This window comes from Labeo rohita, chromosome 18, assembly GCF_022985175.1.
Source record: "Labeo rohita strain BAU-BD-2019 chromosome 18, IGBB_LRoh.1.0, whole genome shotgun sequence".
Lineage (NCBI taxonomy): Eukaryota > Metazoa > Chordata > Actinopteri > Cypriniformes > Cyprinidae > Labeo > Labeo rohita.
This window is the reverse complement of record NC_066886.1, coordinates 11,481,754-11,508,218: the sequence shown is the minus strand read 5'-3', so window position 1 is coordinate 11,508,218 and position 26,465 is coordinate 11,481,754. Positions and strand designations below refer to the sequence as shown.

The 26,465-nt window shown below is 36.0% G+C and overlaps 2 protein-coding genes across 5 annotated transcripts in view; both read right to left on the bottom strand.

Annotated features, from left to right (window-relative positions):
- Window positions 1-4,304, bottom strand: part of si:ch211-212o1.2 (uncharacterized protein LOC492735 homolog) — a 35,797-nt gene extending 31,493 nt beyond the window's left edge. Inside the window, exons 1-2 of one of the 2 annotated variants that reach the window (XM_051135340.1) lie at window positions 4,157-4,304; window positions 3,774-3,938 (exon numbers count right to left, since the gene is read on the bottom strand). In XM_051135340.1, the coding sequence (XP_050991297.1) occupies window positions 3,774-3,938; window positions 4,157-4,166 (175 nt within the window). In that variant the 5' untranslated portion in view covers window positions 4,167-4,304. Of the gene's footprint in view, window positions 1-3,773; window positions 3,939-4,041 lie in introns of both variants that reach the window. The other variant, XM_051135341.1, reaches the window with a different exon arrangement.
- Window positions 4,305-6,728: 2,424 nt separating this feature from the next.
- Window positions 6,729-26,465, bottom strand: part of znf423 (zinc finger protein 423) — a 195,077-nt gene continuing 175,340 nt past the window's right edge. For all 3 annotated transcript variants that reach the window (XM_051135752.1, XM_051135755.1, XM_051135754.1), the window contains one exon: window positions 6,729-7,619. In XM_051135752.1, the coding sequence (XP_050991709.1) occupies window positions 7,590-7,619 (30 nt within the window). In that variant the 3' untranslated portion in view covers window positions 6,729-7,589. The remainder of the gene's footprint in view (window positions 7,620-26,465) is intronic.

Genomic DNA, 26,465 nt, shown 5'->3' with positions numbered 1-26,465 from the left:
AAATAACGTACCATTTGCACTACACCTAAACCTACTCGATAGTATGAACAAAAGTGAATGTGATGCAAAAACGCAAATTGCAAGCATGCCGTTTTAGCTTGTTTTTTGATCTCTCATCTTTCATTTCCTTCATCTTGAATCATGCATCCAAAGACTAATTCCGTACTGGCTGAGCTACTGAGCGAGCTTGTTACACCTGGAAAGCAAAACATATGGAGCTGTGTGCGAAAACGATTACAAGTGCTCGCTGTTTTACCACCTCTAGTGTTCATTTCTGTTGGAAACTGCAGTGATATGGACTTATTGGTATGTATTTCACGTCTTGCGAAAAAGTTCTCACAGGTACGTTTTTGTCATGAGATCAGGTAGTCATAAAAATGCTTGAATTTCAACTTATTTTAATTTAACTATTTTCTTACATTTATGTTTAAAACGCAGTTTTATATCCTGTTTGCTAAAACAATTTAAGTTGGTCATAACAGTAGTCATTTTTTAAAAATAAATGAATACTTTTATTCATAAGGATTCATTAAATTGATCAAAAGTGACCGTAAAGACATTTATAACGTTACAAAGAGTTGTATTTTTAAATAAATGCCGTTTTGATAATAATAATAATAAATAAAAAAAACATTGACATTAATAAGAAATGTTTCCAGAGCACCAAATCATCAATTAGAATTATTTCTGAAAGAACATGTGACCTTGGAGCCTGGAGTAACAGTGCTGAATATTCAGGTTTGCCACCACAGGAATAAATTACATTTCAAAATATATTAAAACAGAAATCAGTTATTTTGAATTGTAATAATATTTCACAGTATTACTGTTTCTACCGGATTTTTGATCAAATAAATGCAGCCTTGGTGACCCTAAACGACCCCACACTTTTGAAAGGTAGTGTACATCTAAAAAAAGGTGATAATTTTGGTTCACATTTTGAGGTAAAATATTGCAATACTACAGAAAAATTATTTTCCCCCAACCACAATCCTGTATGTCATGGGCGATAAACTTTGAAAGTGTGGTAATTACAACTGCAAACAGCATGCAAACCGCAGCACAAGCAAAACAACAATCCCAGCGTACTTTCCTTGAGAATCCCACAGATAAGCCTCTCCGACATGCACTTCACAGCTGGTGGATACTAAACTCGACTGAGCTCATCCAAAAATCCCATCCACAATCCCACCCAGCCCCCCCTCCCATTCACAGAGAGATGCATCACAACATTATCTTATTAACCTCGCAAAACTTCTCTCAAACGTTCTCAACATGGCCAAGTAATTTACATGCTGGACGTGCCGGTGGTAGCATACGCTTAACGCGCTGGGTGCGTTGCCAAAGAAAATGGAGTGGTCATTATCATTCTTAATAGCATTTTGAGTTAAATCGATGTAGTTTTAATTGCAGCTGCAAACTACAAGCGTCCCATGACACAATGAGACTGCTTCCGCAGCTAGAGGACAGTGGAGGGGGACTTTCGATGCTAAATCTAGTTTTAGTTGGGGGGTATGAGGATGGCTTGGTGGGGTTGGGGGTTAAAGGCTTTTCCTAACGCTGTTGATCTCCGGCTCATGATGTGCAGAGATGGAGCTGTTTTCCATTAAGCCAAAAGTGGAATGAAGTCAAATCTGAAACATGCATTAATTTGTTTATTTGGTGTTCCGTGTCAGACGCCCCACAGCGGACTCAGGTCAAATAAAAAAATATCAGTGAGAGCACAGCTTGTCGAAGATGTTTAGTAACTAAAAACATCACAAAGGATTTCTACTGTCATTCTAGATTATTGCATGCTTTATTTTTTAAATCATGGTAACATAAGGACGCTCATTTGTTAACATTGGTTAACTGCGTTAGTTAACATGAACTAACGAGTACTAAAGCAATGTTAACTTATCAAGTAATAAGAATATTAAAATTATCAGTTAATGTTTATTTTAAGATTTACTAATACTGTAGATTATAAACCAAAAGTTGTATCTGTTAATAATATTTAACAGACCTGAGCTAACATGAACTAACAATGACCAGTTGTATTTTTTGATTAACTAAGATGAATAAATATTGTCACATATGTGACCCTGGACCACAAAACCAGTCTTAAGTCGCTTGGGTGTATTTGTAGCAATAGCCAAAAATACATTGTATGGGTCAAAATGATTGATTTTTCTTTTATGACAAAAATCATTAGGAAATTAAGTAAAGATCATGTTCCATGAAGATATTTTGTAAAATTCCTACTGTAAATATATGAAAACTTAATTTTTGATTAGTAATATACATTGTTAAGAACTTTATTTGGACAACTTTAAAGGCAATTTTCTCAATATTTTGATTTGTTTGCACCCTCAGATTCCAGGTTTTAAAATAGTTGTATCTCGACCAAATATTGTCCTATGAAAGCTTATTTATTCAGCTTTCAGACGATGTATAGATCTCAATTTTGAAAAACTGACCCTTATGACTGGTTTTGTGGTCCAGGGTCACATATGTATTGCTCAGTGTTAGTTAATGTTAGCAATGCAGTAACTAATGTTGAAAAGTTGTTAAAACTTTAAAATAAGATGTTATTTGTTAGCATTAGTTAATGTCTTAACTAACATGAACGACTAATGAACAATACATTGTGCTACTTATTAATCTTTGTTAATGTTAGTTAATAAAAATGTAGTTGTTTGTTAGTTCATGTTAGTTCACAGTGCATTAACTAATGTTAACAAGCACAACTTGTGATTTTAAAAATGCATTAGTAAATGCCGAGTTGAATCTTAACTAAGACTAATAAATGCTTTAGACGTATTGTTCATTTTAGTTTGTTTACTAATGTTAACTAATGAACCTTATTGTAAAGTGTTACCGAAAGGTTTTACCACAATCATCCCATACTTTCTGGAGAATATTTTCACTGTACAGCAGGTACCGATCCTTAAAATCAAAGATATAAATAATCACACTTATTTGTGTAAAAATGTCTCCAAAAGTACATTTAAAACTCGCAAATGACCATGACTTTTTCATATACCTCTAAAAAGAAACATATAAAATATAAAAAAAACATAAAAAGTCCCTAATATTTCCAATGTGCATATGCATACACATGCATCAAAAAAGCAAATTATGAAGCTATTATTCATATGAACTAAATATGAAACAGCAGTTGTACAGCAAATCATAAACAGTTCACCCAAAACAAATATGTCCTCATTTACTCAAGGCAGAAGGTCACAATTCACTTTAGTTTTATGGAAAAGATGCAATGAATGGTGACAGGCTGCCCGACATCTCTTTTGTGTTCCAATAAGAAAAAAAGGTCTTGATAAATATATGGGTGAGAAAATAAAGACAGAATGCTCAATTTCTGTTTACAAAGTAAACAGTCCCTTTAAGAGCTGCAAATGACTCTTGCTCAATTTCTAGTGTCATTTACTTTTATAGGTTTGAACGCACAGTGTTACAAGTTTTACAAAGTACCAAATACACAACACACGCAATCCTTAAATAGAAAATCCTATATGTGTAGGAGGATGTTATGCAAGCACCTATATTCATTACATTATATTGATGTCATTCATGCGCTGCTGTCACATGTTATTGATCTCAAACTAACCTCTATGCACAGCTACACGTAACTTTTGTGTGTGTGTGTGTGTGAGAGAGCGCACGTTTTCTGGCCTTATTGTGGCCCGATGATGCTGCAGCGCGAAACACTTCACAAAGACGATTCATGTAAACACAGATCTGTTTAATGACACCCGATGTGTTTGTCTTACCCGGAGAGTAAAGCTTGGCGAGCTGTCGGGCCCCGGCATGCTGCGGTCCCCAGCGAGGCGCGGTGCTGCGCGCAGCCGCCCCATGTTCATTCCCGTTCGGATCCTCCTCTGCCATAGACCGGTGCCTGATCTCCGTCTCTGACAGCAGCGCCGCAGCCATGGTCCCTTATGATGGCCAGTTTTCAGAGAAAATGCATTAATAATGACGCTGTATCGTGCATTTAGTAACTAATACACATGGGTTTAGGTTTAGCGCTGAATGACACACCTTTCCTGGTAAGCTCACTGAGGTTCCTACTTTAGTGAAACACACCCGGAACTAAAACACGCACGAACCTGTCTTCGCTACAACAAACAGACGTGTTTTAATAACAGTTATTTACCTTGTTTCATCTCATGAGCTAAATGACTGATAAATAATGTTCTCCACAGGGCATCTGAGGCAGGTCTTTAAACTGTCCGACAGCCTGAATACGGTGAATATTTGGAAAACTTTTCTTGTGCTCTCTGGCGTGGAGTGTTCTTAGGGACAGTCATCAAATGCATGTTTGTGTTGTGACGCGAAACAAGGGTTACAATCACCGACTGTTACTCTCGGAGGATTAATATAATTAACACGACATTATGTTTTAAATATTTATTACTTGTTTCGTGTGTTTGCTTGTATAGGTATTGTTCCTTAAATGTTATAATCCCGTACACAAATGCGCGGTATTTTTGTGATGGTCCCTAACAGCTCATGCGAGTCTATCATGAGAAGCTGATAAGGGTAACAAACGTCTTGAAGCGAAATTGTTTGAGCACACACGACTACTGTATTACCTGTTGATAAGAAACAGATAAGGTAATTATATTATCTCATGTTTATGTTAATATGTTTGATTATGAGGTACTGAACCACTCACAGACACAATATAATACAAAATATTATAAATGATCGCCTGTCATATACTTTATTCGGTTTGTTTTGTCCGATAATATAATATAATATAATATAATATAATATAATATAATATAATATATTCGACCCTAGACCACAAAACCAGTCGGAAGTAGCACGGGTATATTTGTAGCAATAGCCAACATTACATTGTATGGGGTCAAAATGATCGATTTATGCCAAAAAATCATTAGGATATTAAGTAAAGATGATGTTCCATTAAGATATTTTCTACATTTACTACCAAAAATATATCAAAACAATTTTGATTAGTAATATGCATTGCTAAGAACTTAATTTGGACAACTTTAAAGGCGATTTTCTCAGTATTTTTATTATTATTATTATTATTTTTTGCACCCTCATATTTCAGATATTTAAATAGTTGGATCTCGGCCAAATATTGCCATATCCTAACAAACCATACATCATGGAAAGCTTATTTATTCAGCTTTTGGGTAATGTATAATTCTCAGTTTAAAAAATTGACCCTCATGACCCTCATGGTTTTGTGGTCCAGAGTCACATCTAATCTAATCTAATAATATAATATAATATAATATCCAACAAAAACAGAAAAAGAAACCTATATAATTTTTAATGGTATGTCAAAAAAAAAACTGTACACAGCACACACATGCTTACATGTAATTGAGAAGATTAGTTTATTTTTTTTTAACTTAGCTAATGATCTGTTAAGCATTATATAATGTGGTAATGTTGGTTAATGTTCTTAATGAAAGTAATTATGAATGTTTTAGAGAAAATCTATCTTGTCATATTGAGAGTCTGTGTGGGGTTCTCTAAAACCCTCTGAGGATGTGAAGATTGGCAACGCCTAGACATACATGTAACTGACTGGCTAACAATCATATCCGTAAATGTTTTAAATAATTCTACCACAAAATACAAATGTACAGTTTCAAACTTTGCCTCATTTGCTCATAATACAGCACATCTGAAACACCAGTAGCCTAGTAAAGAGCATCTTTTAGTGCCGTTGGATATTTGTGGATGATTTATAAAATCACATGCTAGTTTTCAAGTATTTAGGAGTTACTCAGATGGTGTGCTGAACCCTGTTTCCCAAGCGGACAGGTTCAGAGGCCCCCAGGGGCCCGTAGTGTATCGATGCGTTCCGATGGCTGATTTCTGGGAACAGCACCGACCTTCTGTCCGGCTCAAGTTATGAGACTCAGCGGCCGAACCAGCTGCTTAAACACATGGATGCAATTAAAGCAGAAACTGCACTGGTAAAAAGAAGAAACGCTACTTTAAATAGACGTTTCTGCCCTTATTCAGTGAGTCACATGCATTAAATCAACTGATGATCAGTGTTGGGTTTTTCCTTATTTATAGCAATCATAACTCTAAATAATCAGGGGATTTTTTTGTGCATTTATTATGCAAGACATAAAAAAGTTTCCTTTTAAATCCCAATGAATAAATCTGATGCAGTATACCAATGATAGTGGCATTTTACAGTTGAATTCATGTGATGGTAAATCAGCATCACTGTGTCTGCTGTTTCATGTTTTAATTCAACGCTGCAATATAAAACATCATATAAAATTGACTCAACTCAGCAGCATGACTCATGGTTTGCGTAAAACGGTGATTCGTGATACAATATGAACTCACTGTTCTCCTCTCCTGCAGATGAATCACCGTAGACTTGAATTTGTGTATAATTCACTATATAAGTGAACAGGTATAACAACGTCTACTGCAAATATTTCCTGTTAAAAGCATGATTTATTGATATCCCTTGCCTGCGTTAATCACGTGTTCACACCCGTCCAAGAGTTTTCATCATTGTCGTTAAAAGTTTTTTGAATGCCCATGATCTGTATGTTTTATGAGCAGCACTACTGTAGCTCCCAGATATTTATTGTTAAATAGAAAGCATGACAAGAAGAATAGAGCTCACATGCATCAGGGGAGCAGAGCCACTCTGAGGAGTTGAGCTGCTTCAATACGCTTTATCTGCGCTTCGAAAGAACACTCACTTCAGATGCACGGATTCCCTTTATTCATGATTTATTTATTTGTTTATTTTCAACTGTACTAGTTTATTGCAATCTGGTTAATTCACATTTAAAAAGCAGACATCATCCAGTTGCACTGAAATCAATGATATTCATTTTTACAACATCCATAAGGCCCATGTACTGGAAAATCCAATCAAAACCATTATGTTTTTTACTTTTTTTCTTTATATGTTTTTTGTCTTTTTACTGTAATTAGAAAAAAGAAAATATATAACAATAATAATAGAAAGGAAAAATATTACGACTGGCAAGCAATCACAGCACAGCACAAGTACCTATTTACTGCAAGAAATAAATGGTACAAATAAATCGACAAATAAAAAGGGCTGAGAATATATGCATTGAAAAGAACAAAATTGGCACGTATGAAGTTTGATACATGAAGCAACAGAGGACAAGATATGTATTTCTAGAGATTAAAATCAGGCAGAGGGTGTCTTTTCCTTCCGTTGTTGTTTTTTTTTTTTTTTTTTTTTTTTTTTTCATCTTTTGTCCCCCCCCCAAAAAAATCAAGAAAAAGCAAAAAGAAAACGGGGAGAAAATAAGGAACACACAACCAGGAAGAAGGGACGATAAAAAATACTGCACGTAGAATACCTTTTTCTCTCCATCTCCTTTTTTTCTCTCCTTTTCTTTTTTAATAGCATATCCCATTAATATTCATTCCCCACCGTTCGTAATAGCTGCGCCTGGTGGCGGAATCGTTAGAGTTTTACATGTGAGTAGCAAATGACACTTTGATTGGCTGTGATGTTGAAATGTTCCTCCCCCACCGGGCCTGGGTCGGGGTTCTAGGCTGAACCGGGAGTCCTGCGGGGCCCGGTCTCACTGTGCGTGCTGGCTCAGTGTGTGGTTCTGCAGGGGAACAGAAGAGAACACATGAGGAGAGAAATAATAAGCTACGTGCCCACACCTCCACCCGTCTCCTTCGCTCTCTCCCTCTATCCATCTCTCTTTCCATTTACCCACCAGGCCTGTCCGTCCATCTCAAGGCTAGCAGCCCCACTTTGACAGAGGAGTTCGAGCTCTGCAGCCACGAGCGAACACCTTCCTTTCTTCCCATTTTCTTTCTTCTCCACACCCTCCCATTAAATATTGGCCACACGCGCACTCGCCGTCCCATTCATCCACCCACACGCACACGCGCCGGGCAGAGAAACGCTACGTTCGTCCTCTGTTTGATTTAGAACTCTCCTTTTCTAATGCAAAAACACTGATTTGTTTATTCTGGAGTACGTGTTTATGAATCTTTTAAATCGGCACGATGCCTTACGAGGCTCTCGTTCTATGGACTCCTGAGGACGGAACATACATTTATAATAACGTTTCAAATCTCTCTGTATTGAAATGTAGAAGAAAAGTAGGAGAGAAAACAGTTTTGGGTCAAATTACATTCCTAAAAAACAAAGGTTCCAAAATGATGTTTTTGCAGTGATGCCATAAAAGATTCGTTTTGGGTTCCTTAAAGAACCTTTCACTGATTCAGTTCCAAAATAACAATTTTTTTCTTAGTATGAGGAACATTTTGATGTGGAAAGAATGAAATAGTTTTTTCTTGTAAAGGTTCCAAAATGGAATTTTCTCAGCAATGATGTAGAAGCAGCATTTTTGGTTCTCCAAAGCATCTTTCAGTTTTTGAAAGAACGTTTTGTTTAGTATAAGGAACATTTTAGTTATCTAAAGAACCTTTTTTCTAATATAAAGAACACTTTTGTCCAATGTAAAGGTTCCATGGATGATAACGGTTCCTTATTGATCCATAGATGCCAATAAAACACTTTATTTTTAAGAATTTACACATTTGTAGAAGCAGTTTTCACTGCTAGAAATTGCTAGTAAACTTCATAAAGGTTGGAAATGGAAACCATTTTTGGTTTTCCAAAGAACCTTTCAGTGAAGAGTTCTTAAAATGTTTTATTTATTTATTTTTTAGTATAATGAGCATTTTAATAATCCATAATTATTCCATAATAATCTAAGGGTTTCAATGATGTTAAAGGTTCCTTGTGGAACCACAGATGCCAATAAAACACTTTATTTTTTAAGAATTTACACTTTGAAAAACTGGATTTTGTAGAAGCAATTTTCCCTCAGAAACTGCTAGTAAACTTTAAAATGAATGACAAAGAAATGGCAAGTAACATATTGAATTAAACATGAAATTTTGATGTAAAAACACTTGTAAATCTTACTCCAAAACACTCTTAAAAATGAAGGTTCCAAATTGGAATTTTCTCAGCAATGACATTGAAGAACCATTTTTGGTTCTCCAAAGAACCTTTTAGTGAACAGCTCCTAAAATCACCTTATTGTTTCTTAGTATAAGGAACATTTTAATAATTTTAAGAACCCTTTTGTCCAATCTGATGTTAAAGGTTCCTCATGGAACCACAGATGCCACTAAAACACTTTGGAGAAACAGTTTTCACTCAGAAATTGTTAGTAAATTTCAAAATGAATGCAAACATGAAATTTTGATGTAGAAAGACTGAAACAGTATTTTCTCGTAAAAGAAATGCCGAAACACTCAAAATGGAATTTTCTCAGCAAAGCCGTAGAAGAACCATTTTTAGTTCCCTAAACAATCTTTCAGTGAACAGTTCTTAAAATAACTTTTTTTTAAGTATAAGGAACATTTTAATAATCTAAAGAACCCTTTTGGCCAATCTAAGGGTTCCATGAATGTTATAGGTTTCTCATGGAACCATAGATGCCAATAACATACATTATTTTTAGGAATTTACAAAGATTAGAAAGAATTAGAAAGAATGAAATAGTATTTTGTTGTAAAATGTACTCCAACACACTGGTCCAAAGTTTTCTTACCAATGCCGTAGAAGAACCATTTTTGGTTCCCCAAAGAATCTTTCAGTGAACAGTTCTTAAAATAATCTAAAGAAGCTTTTTTTCCCCCAATATATAGAACCCTATTGTCCAATCTAAAGGTTCCATGGATGTTGAAGGTTTCTCATGGAACCACAGACGCCAATAAAACACTTAATTTGAAAGAATGAACATTTTTAAAAACTGGAAATTTTAGAAGCAATTTTCACTCAGAAATTGAAATTAAACATGAAATATCTCAGCAATTCTATAGAATAACCTATTTTTGGTTCCCCAAAGAATTTTCAGTAAACAATTCTTAAAAGAACATGAAAAACATTTTGATGATCTATAGAACATTTTGTGCCACTGAAAGATTCCATAGATTTTTAAGGTTCTTCATGGAACCATAAATTCCAGGAAAGAAGAGTGTAATCTGTTTTATTTACAACTTCAAAAAAAATCATCATACACTGTAGGCACCACTGTGACAGAAGTGCACAAAGGAAGGCATAATAGTGAATATTGGACAAAAAAATGGCCTAAAACCGGGATCACGTAAACGGATCAATCAGCCGTTGCGTGAGGAGTTAAACAGGAGCAGATATGCACAGGCTAAACGGTTATTGTGTTGCCGCGGTCTCTCGGCAGCCCTGCTTTTCCGCATGCTTCTCCCTGGACCATAAACCCAATTCCCAGAGAAGAGCCGGCAATCATCCCACTTTCCCTCTCAAAGCTCCTTTCCCAGATTAATCTCTCCAAGAGAGATAGGCTGTGTTTTTATGCCCCGATATGAAAAAACCGGAAAGGGGGAGACAAATCTGAAGGATTAAACATGGTTTTTCGTTGATAAATACTTATTCTTATTCTTCGTCCTCTTATCTTAGTGCACATATTTTGCAAACGATTGCTGGCGAAAGGGGATGGGCAGTTCCATCCGAGGAAGGCCAAACCACTGGGTCTTAAAACCCCAGACCGAATCAATGGCAGCCCGTCAGGGGACGCGCGTCTCGCGTCCTCCTTCTCTTTCCATCCCGGTCTCTCTCTCCCTCTCTTTTCCCGCCCCTCCTGCGTGGAACAGAGAGGAGACGCGCACGAGGAGGGCTCTTGAGCGAGGAGACGCATCTCTCTGGGAGCCACTGACCCCATTATGAGAGCAAAGCACTTCTCCTTTTGCTTTCCGCTGCCTGCGCTGCCGCCCCCCTTCCAGCAGAGGCCAGCCTTGTCTACGTCTCGCTCTGAGCTCCGCCGGAGAGGAGAACGAGACGGAGGTGCACATCGGACAAAACCCAAACATATTGCAAATCATTTGTCCTCATCACCAAGCACCTGTTTCACATATTGGAATTACAACAAAACGGAACGGGAAAAAGCGTCGGCATGGCGAAACGCAACTGAAAATAATCCTGGGACTCACATGACAATGAGCAATGAGTCGATATGGCGTACCTGCCCGCATTGTCACATGTGCACATGTCAAGAGCAACTAACGACCCAATTTACCCAAACCTGCCTTAGCTGAGTCCCCAAGAATATGCTGCTGCTCAATCAATTATCAGTTATTCCCCACAAAGCCAATCCCCCTCCAAACTCAATCTTCACCTGCTGCAGAGCCAAATGCAACTCAGCCATTGTCATAATATACCTGATACAACAGCTCAATGTGAGACCAAATTAACATCTGGGTCGCCTATCTTTTCATTTACGCTGATGATCGTCACAACAAAAACAGTAAAAACACTAATAATAGTAATAATAATCTCATGCCATTTAATCGCAGTTCATTCAGTACTGGCATTGATCAAGCCTTCGTGACTTGTTTTCGACATCTTAAATTAAGAATAAATTACTACATGTTGTAAAACAGACTGTTTCGCTTCTGGTTTCTGATTGGTCAATGCAGTGTTCCAGTTAAAACACACAATACCGTTTTGATTCTAATCTTAGTCATTTCCTGAAATCTTTCCCACTCGCTCATTCCTACTTTCCTGTCTACACTATACCTTCCTATAACAATAAAGGCAAAAAAAAAAAAAGAATAAATAAATAAAATAAAATGTAATAAATCATAACATAAAAAATAAAATGTATTTCATCATTTATTAGCAAAATTATATATTTTTTTATAAATAAAATATTTCTAATTATTTTTAAATTATAAACTTAAATTATAATTAAAGATTATAAATTATAAACTTGCATGTATTCAATTATAAAGAAATTGTTTTTATACAATATAAGTTTATAAAATGACAATTAATAGTACACAATATACACTACAGTTCTTTACACTACAATGTACACAAATAATTCAAATACTAATCAAATACACAAAAAAATAAAAAAAAATAAAAAATGTATAATTATGAACATATATGCATTAATCAAAGGTATTGAAGACTTCATAATTACGTGTTTTATCATATATTTGTTTTTATCATTTATTATCAATTTTTATAAATAAAATAATTATATTATTTTTTTAAATAATAAACTGAAATATAAACTTAGGAATATATATTCAATAATCAAAAATATCAATACACAAAACACTACAATGTACACAAATACAATACTAGTTTATAATATAATATAAAAAAATACAAATATAATTCTGAAAAAATGTTTATATGTATATATATATATATATATATATATATATATATATGAATTTTATGAGTGTATTTTATCATTTATTTGTATATTTACATATTTTTATAAATAAAATATTTATACTCACTTTTAAATTATAAACAACCACACACATATATATATAAAATAATTATTTATAATATTATATATATATATTCAATAATCCAAAATATCTAAAATACTATTATAATTATAATTTTATGATTACTTATTTTAGCATTTATTTGTATAGTTCTATAGTTTCCCATAAATAAATTATATTCACTTTAAATTATAAACTAAAATATATATATATATATATATATATATATATGTACATATATAAAATTTGAAATTTACTTTGATTTAAACTAAAATCTTTTATCATTTTTTGTAAAAGAAAATATATATATAACGTAATATAAATTCTTTTTATATAATAACAGTTTATAAAATGTATAAAATAGTACACAATGTGAACTACAGTTTAAAACCTGTAATATATACTTACTGTGTGTGTTTGTGCAGATTGTATATATATATATATATATATATATATATATATATGTATATATATTAAAAAAAAATCTTTACCACAGTGAATTTGTTTAAAATCTTGTTTTTGCTTTCAATGCATAAATGAGAGCAAGTTTGGATCAGAGTGTCTGCATTTGTGACCGAGAAAGAGAGAGTGTGTGTGTATGTGATTGAGTATGTATGTGTGTATGGTCTCCCCCAGGTTGTCAGGGCTGTGTGGAGCAGTATTGATTTGGAGGTGGAGGGACAGAGAGGCAGTGTTGTTCCCTGGGGTCTAGGGTTACACCAGCACTGCAGTGGCCTGATGGAAACGGCACAGTAGGACCGGAGGGGTGCGGGGAGCCCGACCTAACATACAGCACACAACATCCTTCATGCGCACACCTAGATCCTTCACTAAAACAAAAGACACATGCTCCCCAGCGCACACATGCCTATGTACGTCCCTCACATAAACACGCACACAGCTTATTTCATGATCTCTGGCATATACGAGCCACTGTGGTATCATACATCTGCTCTGTCTAATCACACACACCCTTATAAACACAACACACTGTCGCACTTCAGCTGCCCAGCTCGCACACACACACACCCCAACACATCTATTTCCATCGCTCCGATATCTCTCTTGAAAGATGGCAGCTGATGTGTGGGCGATCAAACCAGCAACACTTGTTTAAATTAGTTAATCAGTGTGTTGGAACAAACACATTTTCAGGCCGGTCGCAGTTTGTTCTCTTCATCCGAGCGCGTCGTCGGGGGCAGCGCTATTGATTAAGCCGCAGGCGATCGATCGCCAGAATGGTGTGTGTCTCTGAATCTGATAATGACTCGCAATATGACATCAGTGCAATGCAGCTGTAATTGATATATTCTTGAAGGGGGGAAGTTCGAGCGAGAGAGGTGGGGAACACAGAGGAAGGCTGTTTAAACAGTCACGGATGAGCTGCGACCGAACGCGCCAAAACACGCATCCGCCACGTCGGTATCGGTTGCGCGCCGCTATACTTTCGCCGTACGACTTGCTGCCGCTGACAACTTCCTCTCGATTTCAAATGTAGTTTTAGGAGCTCGTCGTAGTTTTATTCGTACACCTGCGACGCGAGGAGGGCACGGCGTGATGCGCGGAACAGCCTCCTTTCCCTTTCCCCCCTTGGCTCGGCGACGGAGCGGAGGGAGGCCGTGCGGTGGGCAGAACAGCCCCTGCGAGCTCAGTCAATATCTACGCTGTCATTGTTTTCCTAAACTGGTTATAAAAGAGAGGCTAAATCCTGCGGAGCTGTGCACTCCTGGGAAATATGGCCCAGTCACATTACTGATGCAGTGACTGCGAGACTGCTGCACTCACCGAGGGGGAGGAAGAGGAGGAGGAGGAGAGGGGAGAGAGAGAGAGAGAGAGAGAGAAGGGGGAAGCGGTGGGGAGATAAAGATAAAGGAAAATCAAATCTACGTTTCCCTACACAGCCTCTTTTCACACACAGAGCATGCACATACAGCCGGACCGAGCGGCTGTCATGTCACTTTCAATCAGGGCTGTTGGTGCGCGCGGGCGCGTGTGTGCCGCAGGGCCCCTGGCTCCCGGCTCTGTGGTGCCCCCTGGGGACGGTGCAGTGTCAGTGAAACTCTAATGTGTTGGCTCGTTCTGCAAGAGCGAACAGAGTGAGAGAGAAAGAAAAGAGTGTTGCTGGAGAGGGTGGCCGTTCTGTCAGTAAACTGTTTTTCGTAACAGGATTCTTTTGGAATTACTGACGTCTATGAGGTGACCTCAGTACAGCGGAAAGCGGAAGCTCCCTAGCAAAATGCATGCAAAAAAACATACGCCCTGAGCTGTATGATACAGAACAAAAATTATGAGCATAAAAAATATTTTATTTTTTACTAGAAAACATGTTAAAATGATATGAATGACATATAAATTGTATAAAAATCTTTTTACTTTTTAAACTATTTGTTCTGTTGAATTATATATATATATATATATATATATATATAATATATATAATATTTTACATATTTTTTTTAACTATTAATGTTTTATTTTAAATCTTTTATTTATATCATTATTATAATATAAAATAGTTATAAAATCAAAAAAGTAATTTGATTCTAAATCTTTTAGCAGTGCAATATATGCATTTAGCTTAAACTAATTATTGATACATTTTTATAAATACATTTGGTATTTAAATGTCATTATTTAAATGTATTATTTATTTTTATTATTACACTACATATAAATATTTTTTAACTATTAATGCTTGGATTTTTATTAATGCTTTTTTTTCATTTATATCAATATTATAAAATAAAATATTTATAAAATAAAAAAGTAAGGATTATTCAGGGAAGTCTTGTATAAGTGCAATATACGCATATATCTCAGACTCTAATTATTAAAACATTTTTATAAATACATTTTGAATTTAAATTGTATTTTTATATGTATTTGATTATTTATTTGATTTTTATACTGTACATATTTTTAACTAATAATGGTTGCATTTTAGTTGCTTTATTTTTACTTTAAATATTTAATTTATATTATAACTATAAAATGAAATATTTATTAAATTCAAAAGTATAAAGATTATTCAGATAAATCTTGCATCAGTGCAATACATGCATATAGCTCAGACTCTAATTATTGATACATTTTAATAAATGCATTTTAAAATGTAAATTTTATTATTTAAGTGTACTTTATTATTTTATCATTACATACACATATAAATATTTTTAACGATTAATGTTTGCATTTTTATTAATGTTTTATTTTTATTTTAAATATTTTATTTATATCATCATAAAATAAAATGTATATAAAATCAAAAAAGTAATAAGATTATTAAGATAAGTCTTGTATCAGGGCAAAATATGAATATAGCTCAGACTACTTATTGATACATTTTTATAAATAAATTTGGAATTTACATTTTATTATTTTAAATTTATTTTATTATTTATTATTTTATTATTACATTGTACATATATTTTTTATTATTTATTATTTTAATTTATATCATTATTTTTAAATAAAATTATGCAATACAATTCTAAATCTTATATCAGTTTAATATACGCATTTAGCTCAGATTCTAATTACTGAAACATTTTTATAAATATATTTTGAATTTAAATTTCTTTATTTAAATTGAATTCATTATTTATTATTACGCTGTACACATAAATATTTTTATCTATCAATGGTTGCTTTTTTATTAATGTTTTACCTCTCTATTTCTATTATATTATTCATCTATATATTACAAAAAAGAGAAACTGCCGAAGAGCAAGAGCCACTCTGCAGTACACACTGTATTACAGTGTCTAGATTCTTACTCACACACACAAATGAACAGACAGCGTGTCTCTGTACTATCACTTTATAAAGTGCTCTCTGCCGAGTCTGTCTGCTGTCTGTATGGCTAAACACAGACAGCGAGAGGAAATACTGAAGCTCATAGAACAGACGAGAAAGAAAGAGAATGGGATCATGAATGAGAAAGACAGAGAGTAAAGGTGTCAGAAAGAGAAAGCGTGAATGAGTACGAGAGATTGGGGTGGGGGGGTTGGGTAGAGAGTGCAGCTTTGCTCTTAGGACGCTAGTCTGTCCCTCTCTGCTCCGTTTTTAACACAAAATGAAAAATCACCTTTGCCGCCTGGTGCACTTTAGAGTAGCTTATTTTTAGACCCGCTTGACAGTCTTCCAATGGCCGGAGACTAGCAGATGGGCTGTCTTAAAGCTTCATATGCTCCCAGCTCTCACCTCCCAGAGACAGGAAACTCACTTGGGAGTGTGCTACAAATAAATGCCCCCCTGCCCTGCCCCTGGATTCCCTCATCCCTCCCCTCTTCCCACCTACTCACACCTTTCTCCACCCAGATAGTGCCTGGTCCTGAATTTAGCACCTTCCCTGCAACTACGTCCCGCTGTACTCAAGTGGACTACACCCACGTCACTGTCCAAACGCTCTCCCCTTTCTGTCCCGACTGGGACTGGAGGCGTATGTGTAAATCTGAATGAAATGTAAACAAATTTTTCTTATTACAGATGACCTAGAAAATAGCTCAGACTCATTTGGATTCAATTGGATTCATAAACTTACTTTCTTAACTAACTTGGAGAGAAAAATCCAGGTGATATCAGTCAGTTTTGTTCTAAGAGGAGCGGAGGGAGTGATTGCACTTTGACTGACCTCCTCTGACCTCTGTGCTCCAGGGCGGCCTCCTCACATTTATCACATGGTCATATACCTCACCATCACACATGCTCTGTTTACACTCATACATAGTGTATATCCGACATCGGTACGTCTCTGTCAAGCACCAGGTTGCCAAATAAATACTAAATGTACAGGGGATTAATTATACAGCGATGATGTACATAAGCAACTCGATGATGTAATCTTCAGCAACAGAGGAGAGCTGGCTCTAAAAGTCAACATACGCTGTCGGCTGTCTTTAATATAACATTTGACACTTTCTGCAGGCATCAAATAGCGGCACATGACTGGCATACAGACGGACCCTTGTACGGGTAAAAATATACTATTAGAACCATAACAAGTTTATGGTCAGAAATGCTAAATTTATTCAGCAATGATGCATTAAATTGATTAGGGCTGCACGATAAATCGCATGTGATTGTGAGGCGCGCTTAGTCAATGTTAATTGCTGCTCCAACTGAACGCACGTGATGGAGCTTTACTACTAATCAAAGTACCGGCTTTACTGACTAAGTGTGCCTCACAATCACATGCGATTTATCGTGCAGCCCTAAAATTGATCAAAAACTACTTTTACATTGTTACAAATGCTGTTATTTTGAACCTTCTTTTCATCAAAGAATCGTGAAAACAACTGTTACAGCAGCGCTAATAACAACAGAGTACCAAATTAGCAGATATATATTATGACACTAAAGACTGGAGTAATGTTCAGAAAATCCAGCTTTGTCATCACAAGAATAAATTACATTTTAAAAAACATTAAACTAGAAAACAGTTATTTTAAATTGTAATAGTGTTTAACAATATTACTGTTTCTACAGTTGTTTTTTTATAAAGGCAGAGATGTTCATTTTTTACTATTTAATGCATGATGGATAAACTGTTGTCTAGTGATTTTAGGGCTGTTTAAAAATGATTAATTATCGTGATTAATTGCATCCAAAATAAAAGTTTTTGTTTACATAATATGTGTGTGTACTGTGTATATTTATTATGTATATATAAATACACACATACATGTATCTATTTAAAAAAAAAAAAAATATATATATATATATATATACACACACACACACACACACTACCACTACATATACACACAATATATACACTACCAATCAAAAGTTTTTGAACAGAAAGATTTTCTGTTTTTTAAAAAAGTCACTTCTGCTCACCAAGCCTGCATTTATTTGATCCAAAGTACAGCAAAAACAGTAAAATTCTGAAATATTTTTGCTGTTTAAAATAACTGTTTTCTATTTGAATAGATTTTAAAATTATATTTTATAATTATATTTCAAAGCTGAATTTTAAGCATCATTTCTCCAGTCACATGATCCTTCAGAAATCATTCTAATTTTCTGATGTGCTGCTCAAAAAAACATTTATTATTATTATTATGTTTAAAACAGCTGAGTAGAATTTTTCAGGCTTCTTTGATGAACATAAAGTGCAGAAGAACAGCATTTATCTTTTGTATCTTTTGTAACATTATAAATGTCTTCAACATCACATTTGATCCATTTACAGGATCCTTGCTGAATAAAAGTATTAATTTCTATAATTACTTTCCCAAAATAATAAAAACTGACTCCAAGCTTTTAAATGGTATAGTGTATAATGTTACAAAAGCTTTTTATTTCAGATAAATGCTGTTTGGATCTTACTATTCATCAAAGTCCTGAAAAAAAATGTACTCAGATGTTTTAAATATTGAAAATATTAATAATAAAAAAATAATAATAAATGTTTCTTGAGCAAATCAGCATATTAGAATGATTTCTAAAGGATCATGTGACAAGAATGGAGTAATAATGCTGAAAATTCAGCTTTGCCATCACAGGAATAATGACATTTTAAAATATATTCAAATAGAAAGCAGTTATATTAAATAGTAAAAATATTTCACAATATTACTGCTTTAGCTGAATTTTAAATCAAACAAATGCAGGAGAATTCTTAGAGTCTTAGTGTTCAAAAACATTTGACTGGTAGAGTATGTAAACACAAACTTTTATTTTGGATGCAATTAATGATTTAACAGCCTTATTTTATCCTGTTGAATATCCTTTTTCTTGGTTGAAAAAGCCATTTCATGTCAACAATGGTTAAAACTAAGCTCCCACAGTTTAATTAGATTTACTATGGTATTTTGATCAAACTGCAGTCAATGTTAAATGCCGTCCTTTTGTTGTAACCAATCTCTCATAGAAAATTTCACACATTCCGCAGGCATCAAACAGCAATGCGTAGACATAAAGACAGACTAGATCCAAAAACAACACACGCATGCATGCGCAAGCCCGTACGGACATGCACACACAGTTGTGCGTTCGTGAGATCTGTGGAGTGTGGAGGTTCGAATGTTAGATGAGCTCGGTGGCCTCAGTAGAGCCGTGTCATGGGCGATAGCACTGCGCTAGGCTAACACTGGGCTACGCTACGCTAGCTGTGTTCTGCCACTCAGAGATGCACTGAAAGTACACACACTCTCTTTCCATGTCATAGCCTCACTAAAACCCTCCCTGCTTCCCCTCAGGGAGGAGGTTTTGACTCCAAAGCAGCCCTAAACTAAGACAGAGAGAGAAAACGCATTACGCGGCGAACGATGCGGCGTGCAGAGAGAGAGAGAGCGAGGGCTAGTGTGTGTTATCTACAGCCAGTCAACGTCAACACTTTGTTGTCACAACGATATGTGAGCCTAGCAGGCAGAGTGCGAGTGAGAGCGAGGAGGAAAAGAGAATAGGAGAGTGTGTGAGGTGTGCTGTCAGAGCTGTGTGATTTATAGAGTGTGCTGTCAGACTCCAGCTGCTGAACCAAAGTGTCAGGTTGAGAGAGACCCCTACCAGTATCTGTGTGTTGAGAGAGAAAAAAAACGAGACGGAGAGAATGAGAGAGGAGACAACTTTTTTCTGGAGATGTTTTTTTCCCATGTGAAGTCCACTTGTAATGCTACTGAAGCTTTTTTGAAATCAAAACATTAGCAGTTTTGTGTCCTGTAAGGCAGTTTTACACAATCTGTCCTATTCAGTTGTGACATAACAAACAATTTATGTTCATGTCGAACATAAAAACAGGGTGCGATGTGACATACTAAACGCAGCCAATCAGAACAGTTCTCTCTATTTGCTCACTCTCACATACTCGTTTTTCCTTGAACATAAGGCATTTGACGTTTAATATTTGATAACATATAATATTCTGAACTTCCACAATCAGTCTCTCGTCATCCATATTTAATGATTAGAATATAAATTAAAAAGCAGTATAGAGCATTTTACAGCAACTTGTCTAGTTAAAACAGAAACTATTTGCTAAACTCTCAGAAATAAAGGTACAAAAGCTGTCACTGGGGCAGTACCTTTTCAGAATATATTCTTTTGGACCTATTAGGTTCCAATATGTACACTTTAAGGTACCAAAATGGACGCTTTTGGATACAAACACTTTTGTACCTACTGTACCTTTAAGTCTTTTGACAAAGACCACATTGAAAAATCTGACACAAGTACAGGATTTTAAAAAATTTAAATAAATGAGTTTAAACATATGAAATAAAGGAATAAAATAAACAAGTTATGGCCTTAAAGGGGTATTTCACTAAAAGTTAAAATTCTCTCAAAACGTCTGAGATCACATTTAAAATCTGGGATTTAATTTCTTATTTAAACTTAATTTAAAATTTAAAATAAACAGTTACAGAACTTTGAAAAATGTAAATAAATGAATTTAAATAAATGAATTAAGGAATAAAATTTGTTCGTTTTGGCCTTGATGGTATAGTTGAACATTTTTGTCATTATTTATTCACCTACGTTGTTCTAAACACAAACAAAATTACAGAATGTAAATAAATGAATTTAAATATATGAATAGATTTTTTTTTTGCCTTAAATGGGTTTTTCAGTAAAAGTTAAAATTCTGTCAAAAAGTCTGAGACCACATTTAAAATCTAGGATTTAATTTCTCATTTAAACCTAATTTAAATTTAATATAAACCTGAAAATAAACAGTTTAAAAACTTTTTAAAATGTAAATAAATACATTTAAATAAATGAATAAAATATCGTTTCGGCCTTAAAGGCATAGTTGAACATTTTTTTTGTAACATTTTATATATTCACCAACGTTGTTCCAGACAAAATCACAGGATTCTGAAAAATGTAAATAAATGAATTTAAATAGATGAATAAAGGAACAAAATTAATTATGGCCTAACAATGGCCTTAAAATTGTTAAAAAAGTTACAATTCTGTCAAAAACTCTGAGACCACACAATTTAAATGTAATATAAATCTGAAAATAAACAGTTACCAAAGTTTAAAAAAATGTAAATAAATTAATTTAACTAAAAGAATAAAATATGTTCGTTTTGGCCTTAAAGGCATAGTTCAACATTTTTGTCATATTTATTCACCCACACAGTTCCGAACACAGACGAAAGTACAGGACTTTGAAAAAAATGTAAATAAACGAATAAAGGAATTGAACAAGTTATGGCCTTAAGGAGGTATAGTTCACTAAAAGCTGAAATTCTGTCATTATCAATTCAAAGCTGAATGACTTCCACAAAAGCAGATATTTTAAGAATGCTTTTGTCCATAATGAAAGTCATCACAACACTAACTGACTTTCACAGAGACATTCTTCAAAATATCTTCTCCTGCATTCCACAAAAAAATTAAGCCATCCAGGTTTGGGACGGTATGAGGGAGTAAATAATGACAGAATCTTCCTTTCTGGGTGAACTATTCCTTTAAGATGAAGTCTTCTCATCTGTTATGCTATGTTAATGAGCGAGGCAAACAGAGTGAAGTATCCACAGTTCCCAAACCCTCCAGATCACAGCTGCGCTCAGTGTGCATGCGCGCGCGTGTGCGTCGAGCGTCGAGAGCGTGGAGCAGCGAGAGTCATCTCACTGACAGCGCTTAGACTCATACGTCACTGTCACAGCCACGACAGTTCCAGTCCCGAGCTGGCAACCCGCACGCGAGACAACAACACACACCACGCAGCGCGGAGCTGTAGCGCCACAGCACAACCCTGCTCAACTGTCATATCTGACTGGGGCATGTGCCGTACACACCCCCTCCTTCTTCTGTTGTCTTCACATTTTCATTTCAGCTCGCTTTCTCTCATGTCGCGTCTCAACATATCCTTCGCTCTGTCTGCGCGTTAAAGGAACAGGCTACCATGAGAGACGGATATGAGAAAACGCTTTATAGTGATCCCAGCGGACACATCTCTCTCTTTTTTTTCTCCCCTCGCTCTGCCTTACCCCCTCCCTCTCTCCCTCTCATGCCAGTCCCCAAATTATTTAATTTAGCGCAGACACCATATCTCCCTATGTGCCGTCCCGCTGAAGTTCTCTCTCCCTCCACGTCCTCCTCCCTTCTTTCCTCCACTTTATAGATTGTTCCAAGCAGGGGTATTTCATGACAGAATCAGCAGTGTGGGTGGGTTCGCTGGCAAATTTGCAAAAAGGCATTTACTTCATTTTTATCTCAACATAAACACGCACGTGCACGCTCGCGGCCCGAAGCCGGTGTCCCACGTTGTAATAAATGAATGCGAATGTGTTGATTTACTCTGAAGATTAGTGCCGCCCCATGGTGAGTGTTTTTGATTTGAATTCGCCAGGCCCGAGCTTTGTTTGAATCTCCGTCTCAGCAAGGGCAAAGCAACAAAACAAATGCAAACAGGTAAACAACTTAAACATGTCCCCTCCGATTCTAGTTTACTCCGATGCCCGCCGCCTGGAGAATTTCCATCGGAAACCGTGCGGCAATGTAAATCTGTAACACCACGACGCACTTCTCGCCCGCTCCCGTCTGCTACGCCGTCATCCTACATATTTAGATTCATTTCATTAGTTCATTATCAACTCTTGGCTACGTTCCCGCTATCCGCCCTATTCTCATATTGCAGAGATCCGAGGCCTAGCGCTCGCGTGGCTGCGGACTCGGAGATGTCGTGGTCTTCGAGAGGGGGCTGCTCTAAACACAGGGCTCATAGCTTTAGCTGGAGACACTATACTGCAGTCCCCTGACAACCCCTCAACCAGCCAACCAATCAGCAGCAGGTAAGGTGGATTTGAGGAGCTGTAGGCATGTGTGTGTGTGTTGGGGTTAGGGCTCTGAAGAGAGCCCCCCAGATCCCCATTCTAATAACGTACACTGCCACTCCAGACGCAAGGGCAGCTGGGACACGCACACACAACACTGGCACTAATAAAATTGAGCATCACAATAGAAACCTATATCAATATCTACAGCACACAAAAGCAGATTCAAAGCACAACAGACAAACTCTCCGCGTACATTATAAATCTAATATGACACATAATGGAACAGATTCTGTGAATGTTTTTTTAGAGCTTCTACACTTGTTAACTGCGTGATTTGCTTAATGCGGGGTATAGGAGTAAAAATGTGCCTGTCTGTTCATACACTAATATTAAATCTAGTTTAAGGCGGACTTTATGTTTTCTGAGGGAAATGTCTGTGGTGCTTTAAAACTCACTTGAATGTTTTGAGTGCACTGCTGTGTTGTTGCTAGGGTGTTATTTTATTCTATGACATTCTGGATCTCTGCTTCCTTCTTAGTCTTGTTTTTTTCATTTTGTTGTCTACAATGCAAAAATTGTCTAATTGGTTTACAAATTATAACACTTACTTTGATTTTTTTTGTTTCGTTTCCAGCCCAGATATATAAAAATTTTCTAGACAAGTAAAAATTATTGTCCTGTTTTCAAAATCAAGTCAAATTATGTAAAAGCAAAATGATCTCAAAATTCAAACAGAAAACAAGATTATTTGGCTTACCCCGTTGGCAGATTATTTTGCTTGTTTCAAATAATTCAATTTTGCCTTTTTTTCTGAAAACAAGACAATAATTTTTGTCTAGAAAATCAGTCTTGATTTAAGAATTTTTAGATATCTGGGCTGGAAACAAGACAAAAAAAAATCTAAATAAAAAGAGCTTTTTTTGCAGTGAATAAGCAGAATTTTTGTCTACATTTTATATAAACTCCCGTTGAAAAGTTTGGTGTCTAAAATTTTTAAAAATGTCTTTGAAAGGAGTATTCATGCTCATTAAAGTTGCATTTATTTGATCAAAACAACAGTACAGTAATGTTATAAAACATTACTATTCAAAATAAATGTTTTTTATTGTAATATATTGTGTAATTTATAATTGTGATGACAAAGATGAAATTTCAGCATCATTAATCCAGTGTCACATGATCCTTCAGAAATCATTCTGATATGCTGATTTGGTGCTCAAAAAACATTTCTTATCATTATCAATGTTGCTTTTTTGTGGAAATTGAGATACATTGTTATCAAAATTCATTGTTATCTGATAAATCAAAGTTCAACAGGACAGCATTTATTTCATGTAGAAATTTTTGCTAACAAACTAAAAATCTTTATTTTTGTCAAATGTATTCTCTCCTGCCCTTGACTAAAGATTTTTCTGGTTGACTAGTAGTCGTTCATTTTAAGCAGTAGTCGACTAATCACATTTAAATCATAATAATGAGCCTTTAATTGCCTACATAGCCAAGCGCTCAAGCGCACACATAAAGCTTGCCACAGCACGCCGGCAGAAATAATAATTATGAATGTGTCATGGAAAAACAGTAAGGAGGTTGCATTAACATTTTAATAACTTACTGATAAAGTAGTGGTTTCTTTGTTATCAATTTAAAAGATGAAGTTGGCGATTCAACAGTAGTGATGCACAACAGATTACATAATCTGAGAATATTTGTTTTCTATTTGAATTGGTTCATTTGAAAGTAGATATTACACTTTCTACAGGTATATTTTTCATGTCTGTAAAGCAAGTATACAAGGAGTTTCGGTTATTTTTTTTCTTGTCAAACTCAAGCTCACAGAGACCAAGACGGCAGAAAGCGCATCCTTTCATTATTTCACAAAAGCACAACATTTTGTTGTTATTTTGAGTGCACACAAATAAACACAGAGTCTTGTAATACTTTTATCTGTTTGATCAAAAAGAGTATTTTAAGAGCAACGATCGCACCAGCGCCTTAATCTGTCATGGATAAAGTGCGCTACTACAGCTTCCAGACTTGGCACAGACACTTCAATAGCGCACATTTTTCTACGTATACATACAGTATTTCAGATGATAAGCCATATTTAAGGTCAGTAAAAGTCAAAATATAAGTGAGTGTTTGGATGTCCTGCCCGATGTTTTGTATTACCACAGAGACCAGCCATTAACAATCTGTCTATACTATTATATCACAATAAATACCAAAAATACATCTTAAAAAAAAAAACTTAGGGTTAGGGATCTGAACAATCCCGAAACCCTAAATATGTCCAATAACAGTAGAGGTTTCTTGCTTGCAAGGTTTGGAGAAACCATGTACCTCGTCTCCAGTCTGTGCAACACAAAATACAAATCGCAGTTTGAAATCATACAAGCTCTTCCTCCACCTCTGTGAAAAATGGAGAGTGTGTGAGAAAGCGAGTACGTGTGTACGCCCTGATGAACGCCGCCCCCTTACATCACTCCGCTCAGCGCTGTATGAGAACTCACAGCCCTCAAATATTCAACACTTTCGCAATGTCAAGGGGGGGGAGACAAGGAGGCATCAACAAACAAACAAGTGCAAAGACCCCCCTTCTTCCCTCATTCATACACACACACGCACTCACTCACCCATCCATCCATCCAAACTGCTGAGTACGGTTAAATATTAACCAGCGCTAAAGGAAATACCGTACACCCACGTGCGCACACACATGCCAGCGGGGAAGGGATACAGGGCGTGGGGGGAATGCGGCGCCCCCTGGAGGGCTCAATCAGAACCGGCAGTGTGTAAAAATGAGGCGCGCTGTCAGAGAGTGACAGCAGTGCCTATGGAAGGGCCGAAGGGTGGGCGGTTGGGAGTTCACCTAGGGGAAACAAAATAACAACTGAAAGAAAATCTACACACACACTCACTCACACAAAAAGTCTCTGAAGTTTCTAACAAAGGAGTGGAGGATCCAGCAGAGTAGGTCTAGCTGCGCTGATCGGGGCGAAGCATCACTTATTTACCAGCTTACATCTGCACTATTTATGGGGCACCAGGGAGAGGCAGAAAGGAAAGAGGGAGACGGAGAGAGAGGGGTGGGTGGGGGCAACACAGAGGGGCTAAAATATGCATGGGGGCTGGCTCTTCTGGGAGCCAGAAAAAAGAAAATGGGAAAGGGAGAAAGAATGAGAGACATAAAAAGGCGAATGAGAGAGAGAGCGAGAGAGTTGGAAACAGTTTGAGGAAGGGAGGGAGTTGGTGGGAGTGCGAACGAGAGAAAGAATTAGAGACAAGATAAAGGATGGAAGCAAACTTTGCCATAAGGGAGAGGGGGATGATACAGTAACGTGTCTTGTGAAGGCTCATGGGAAGACGAGGATTAACTCAGAGTGGGGCCGCACTGGGAGGGCATGCTGGGTA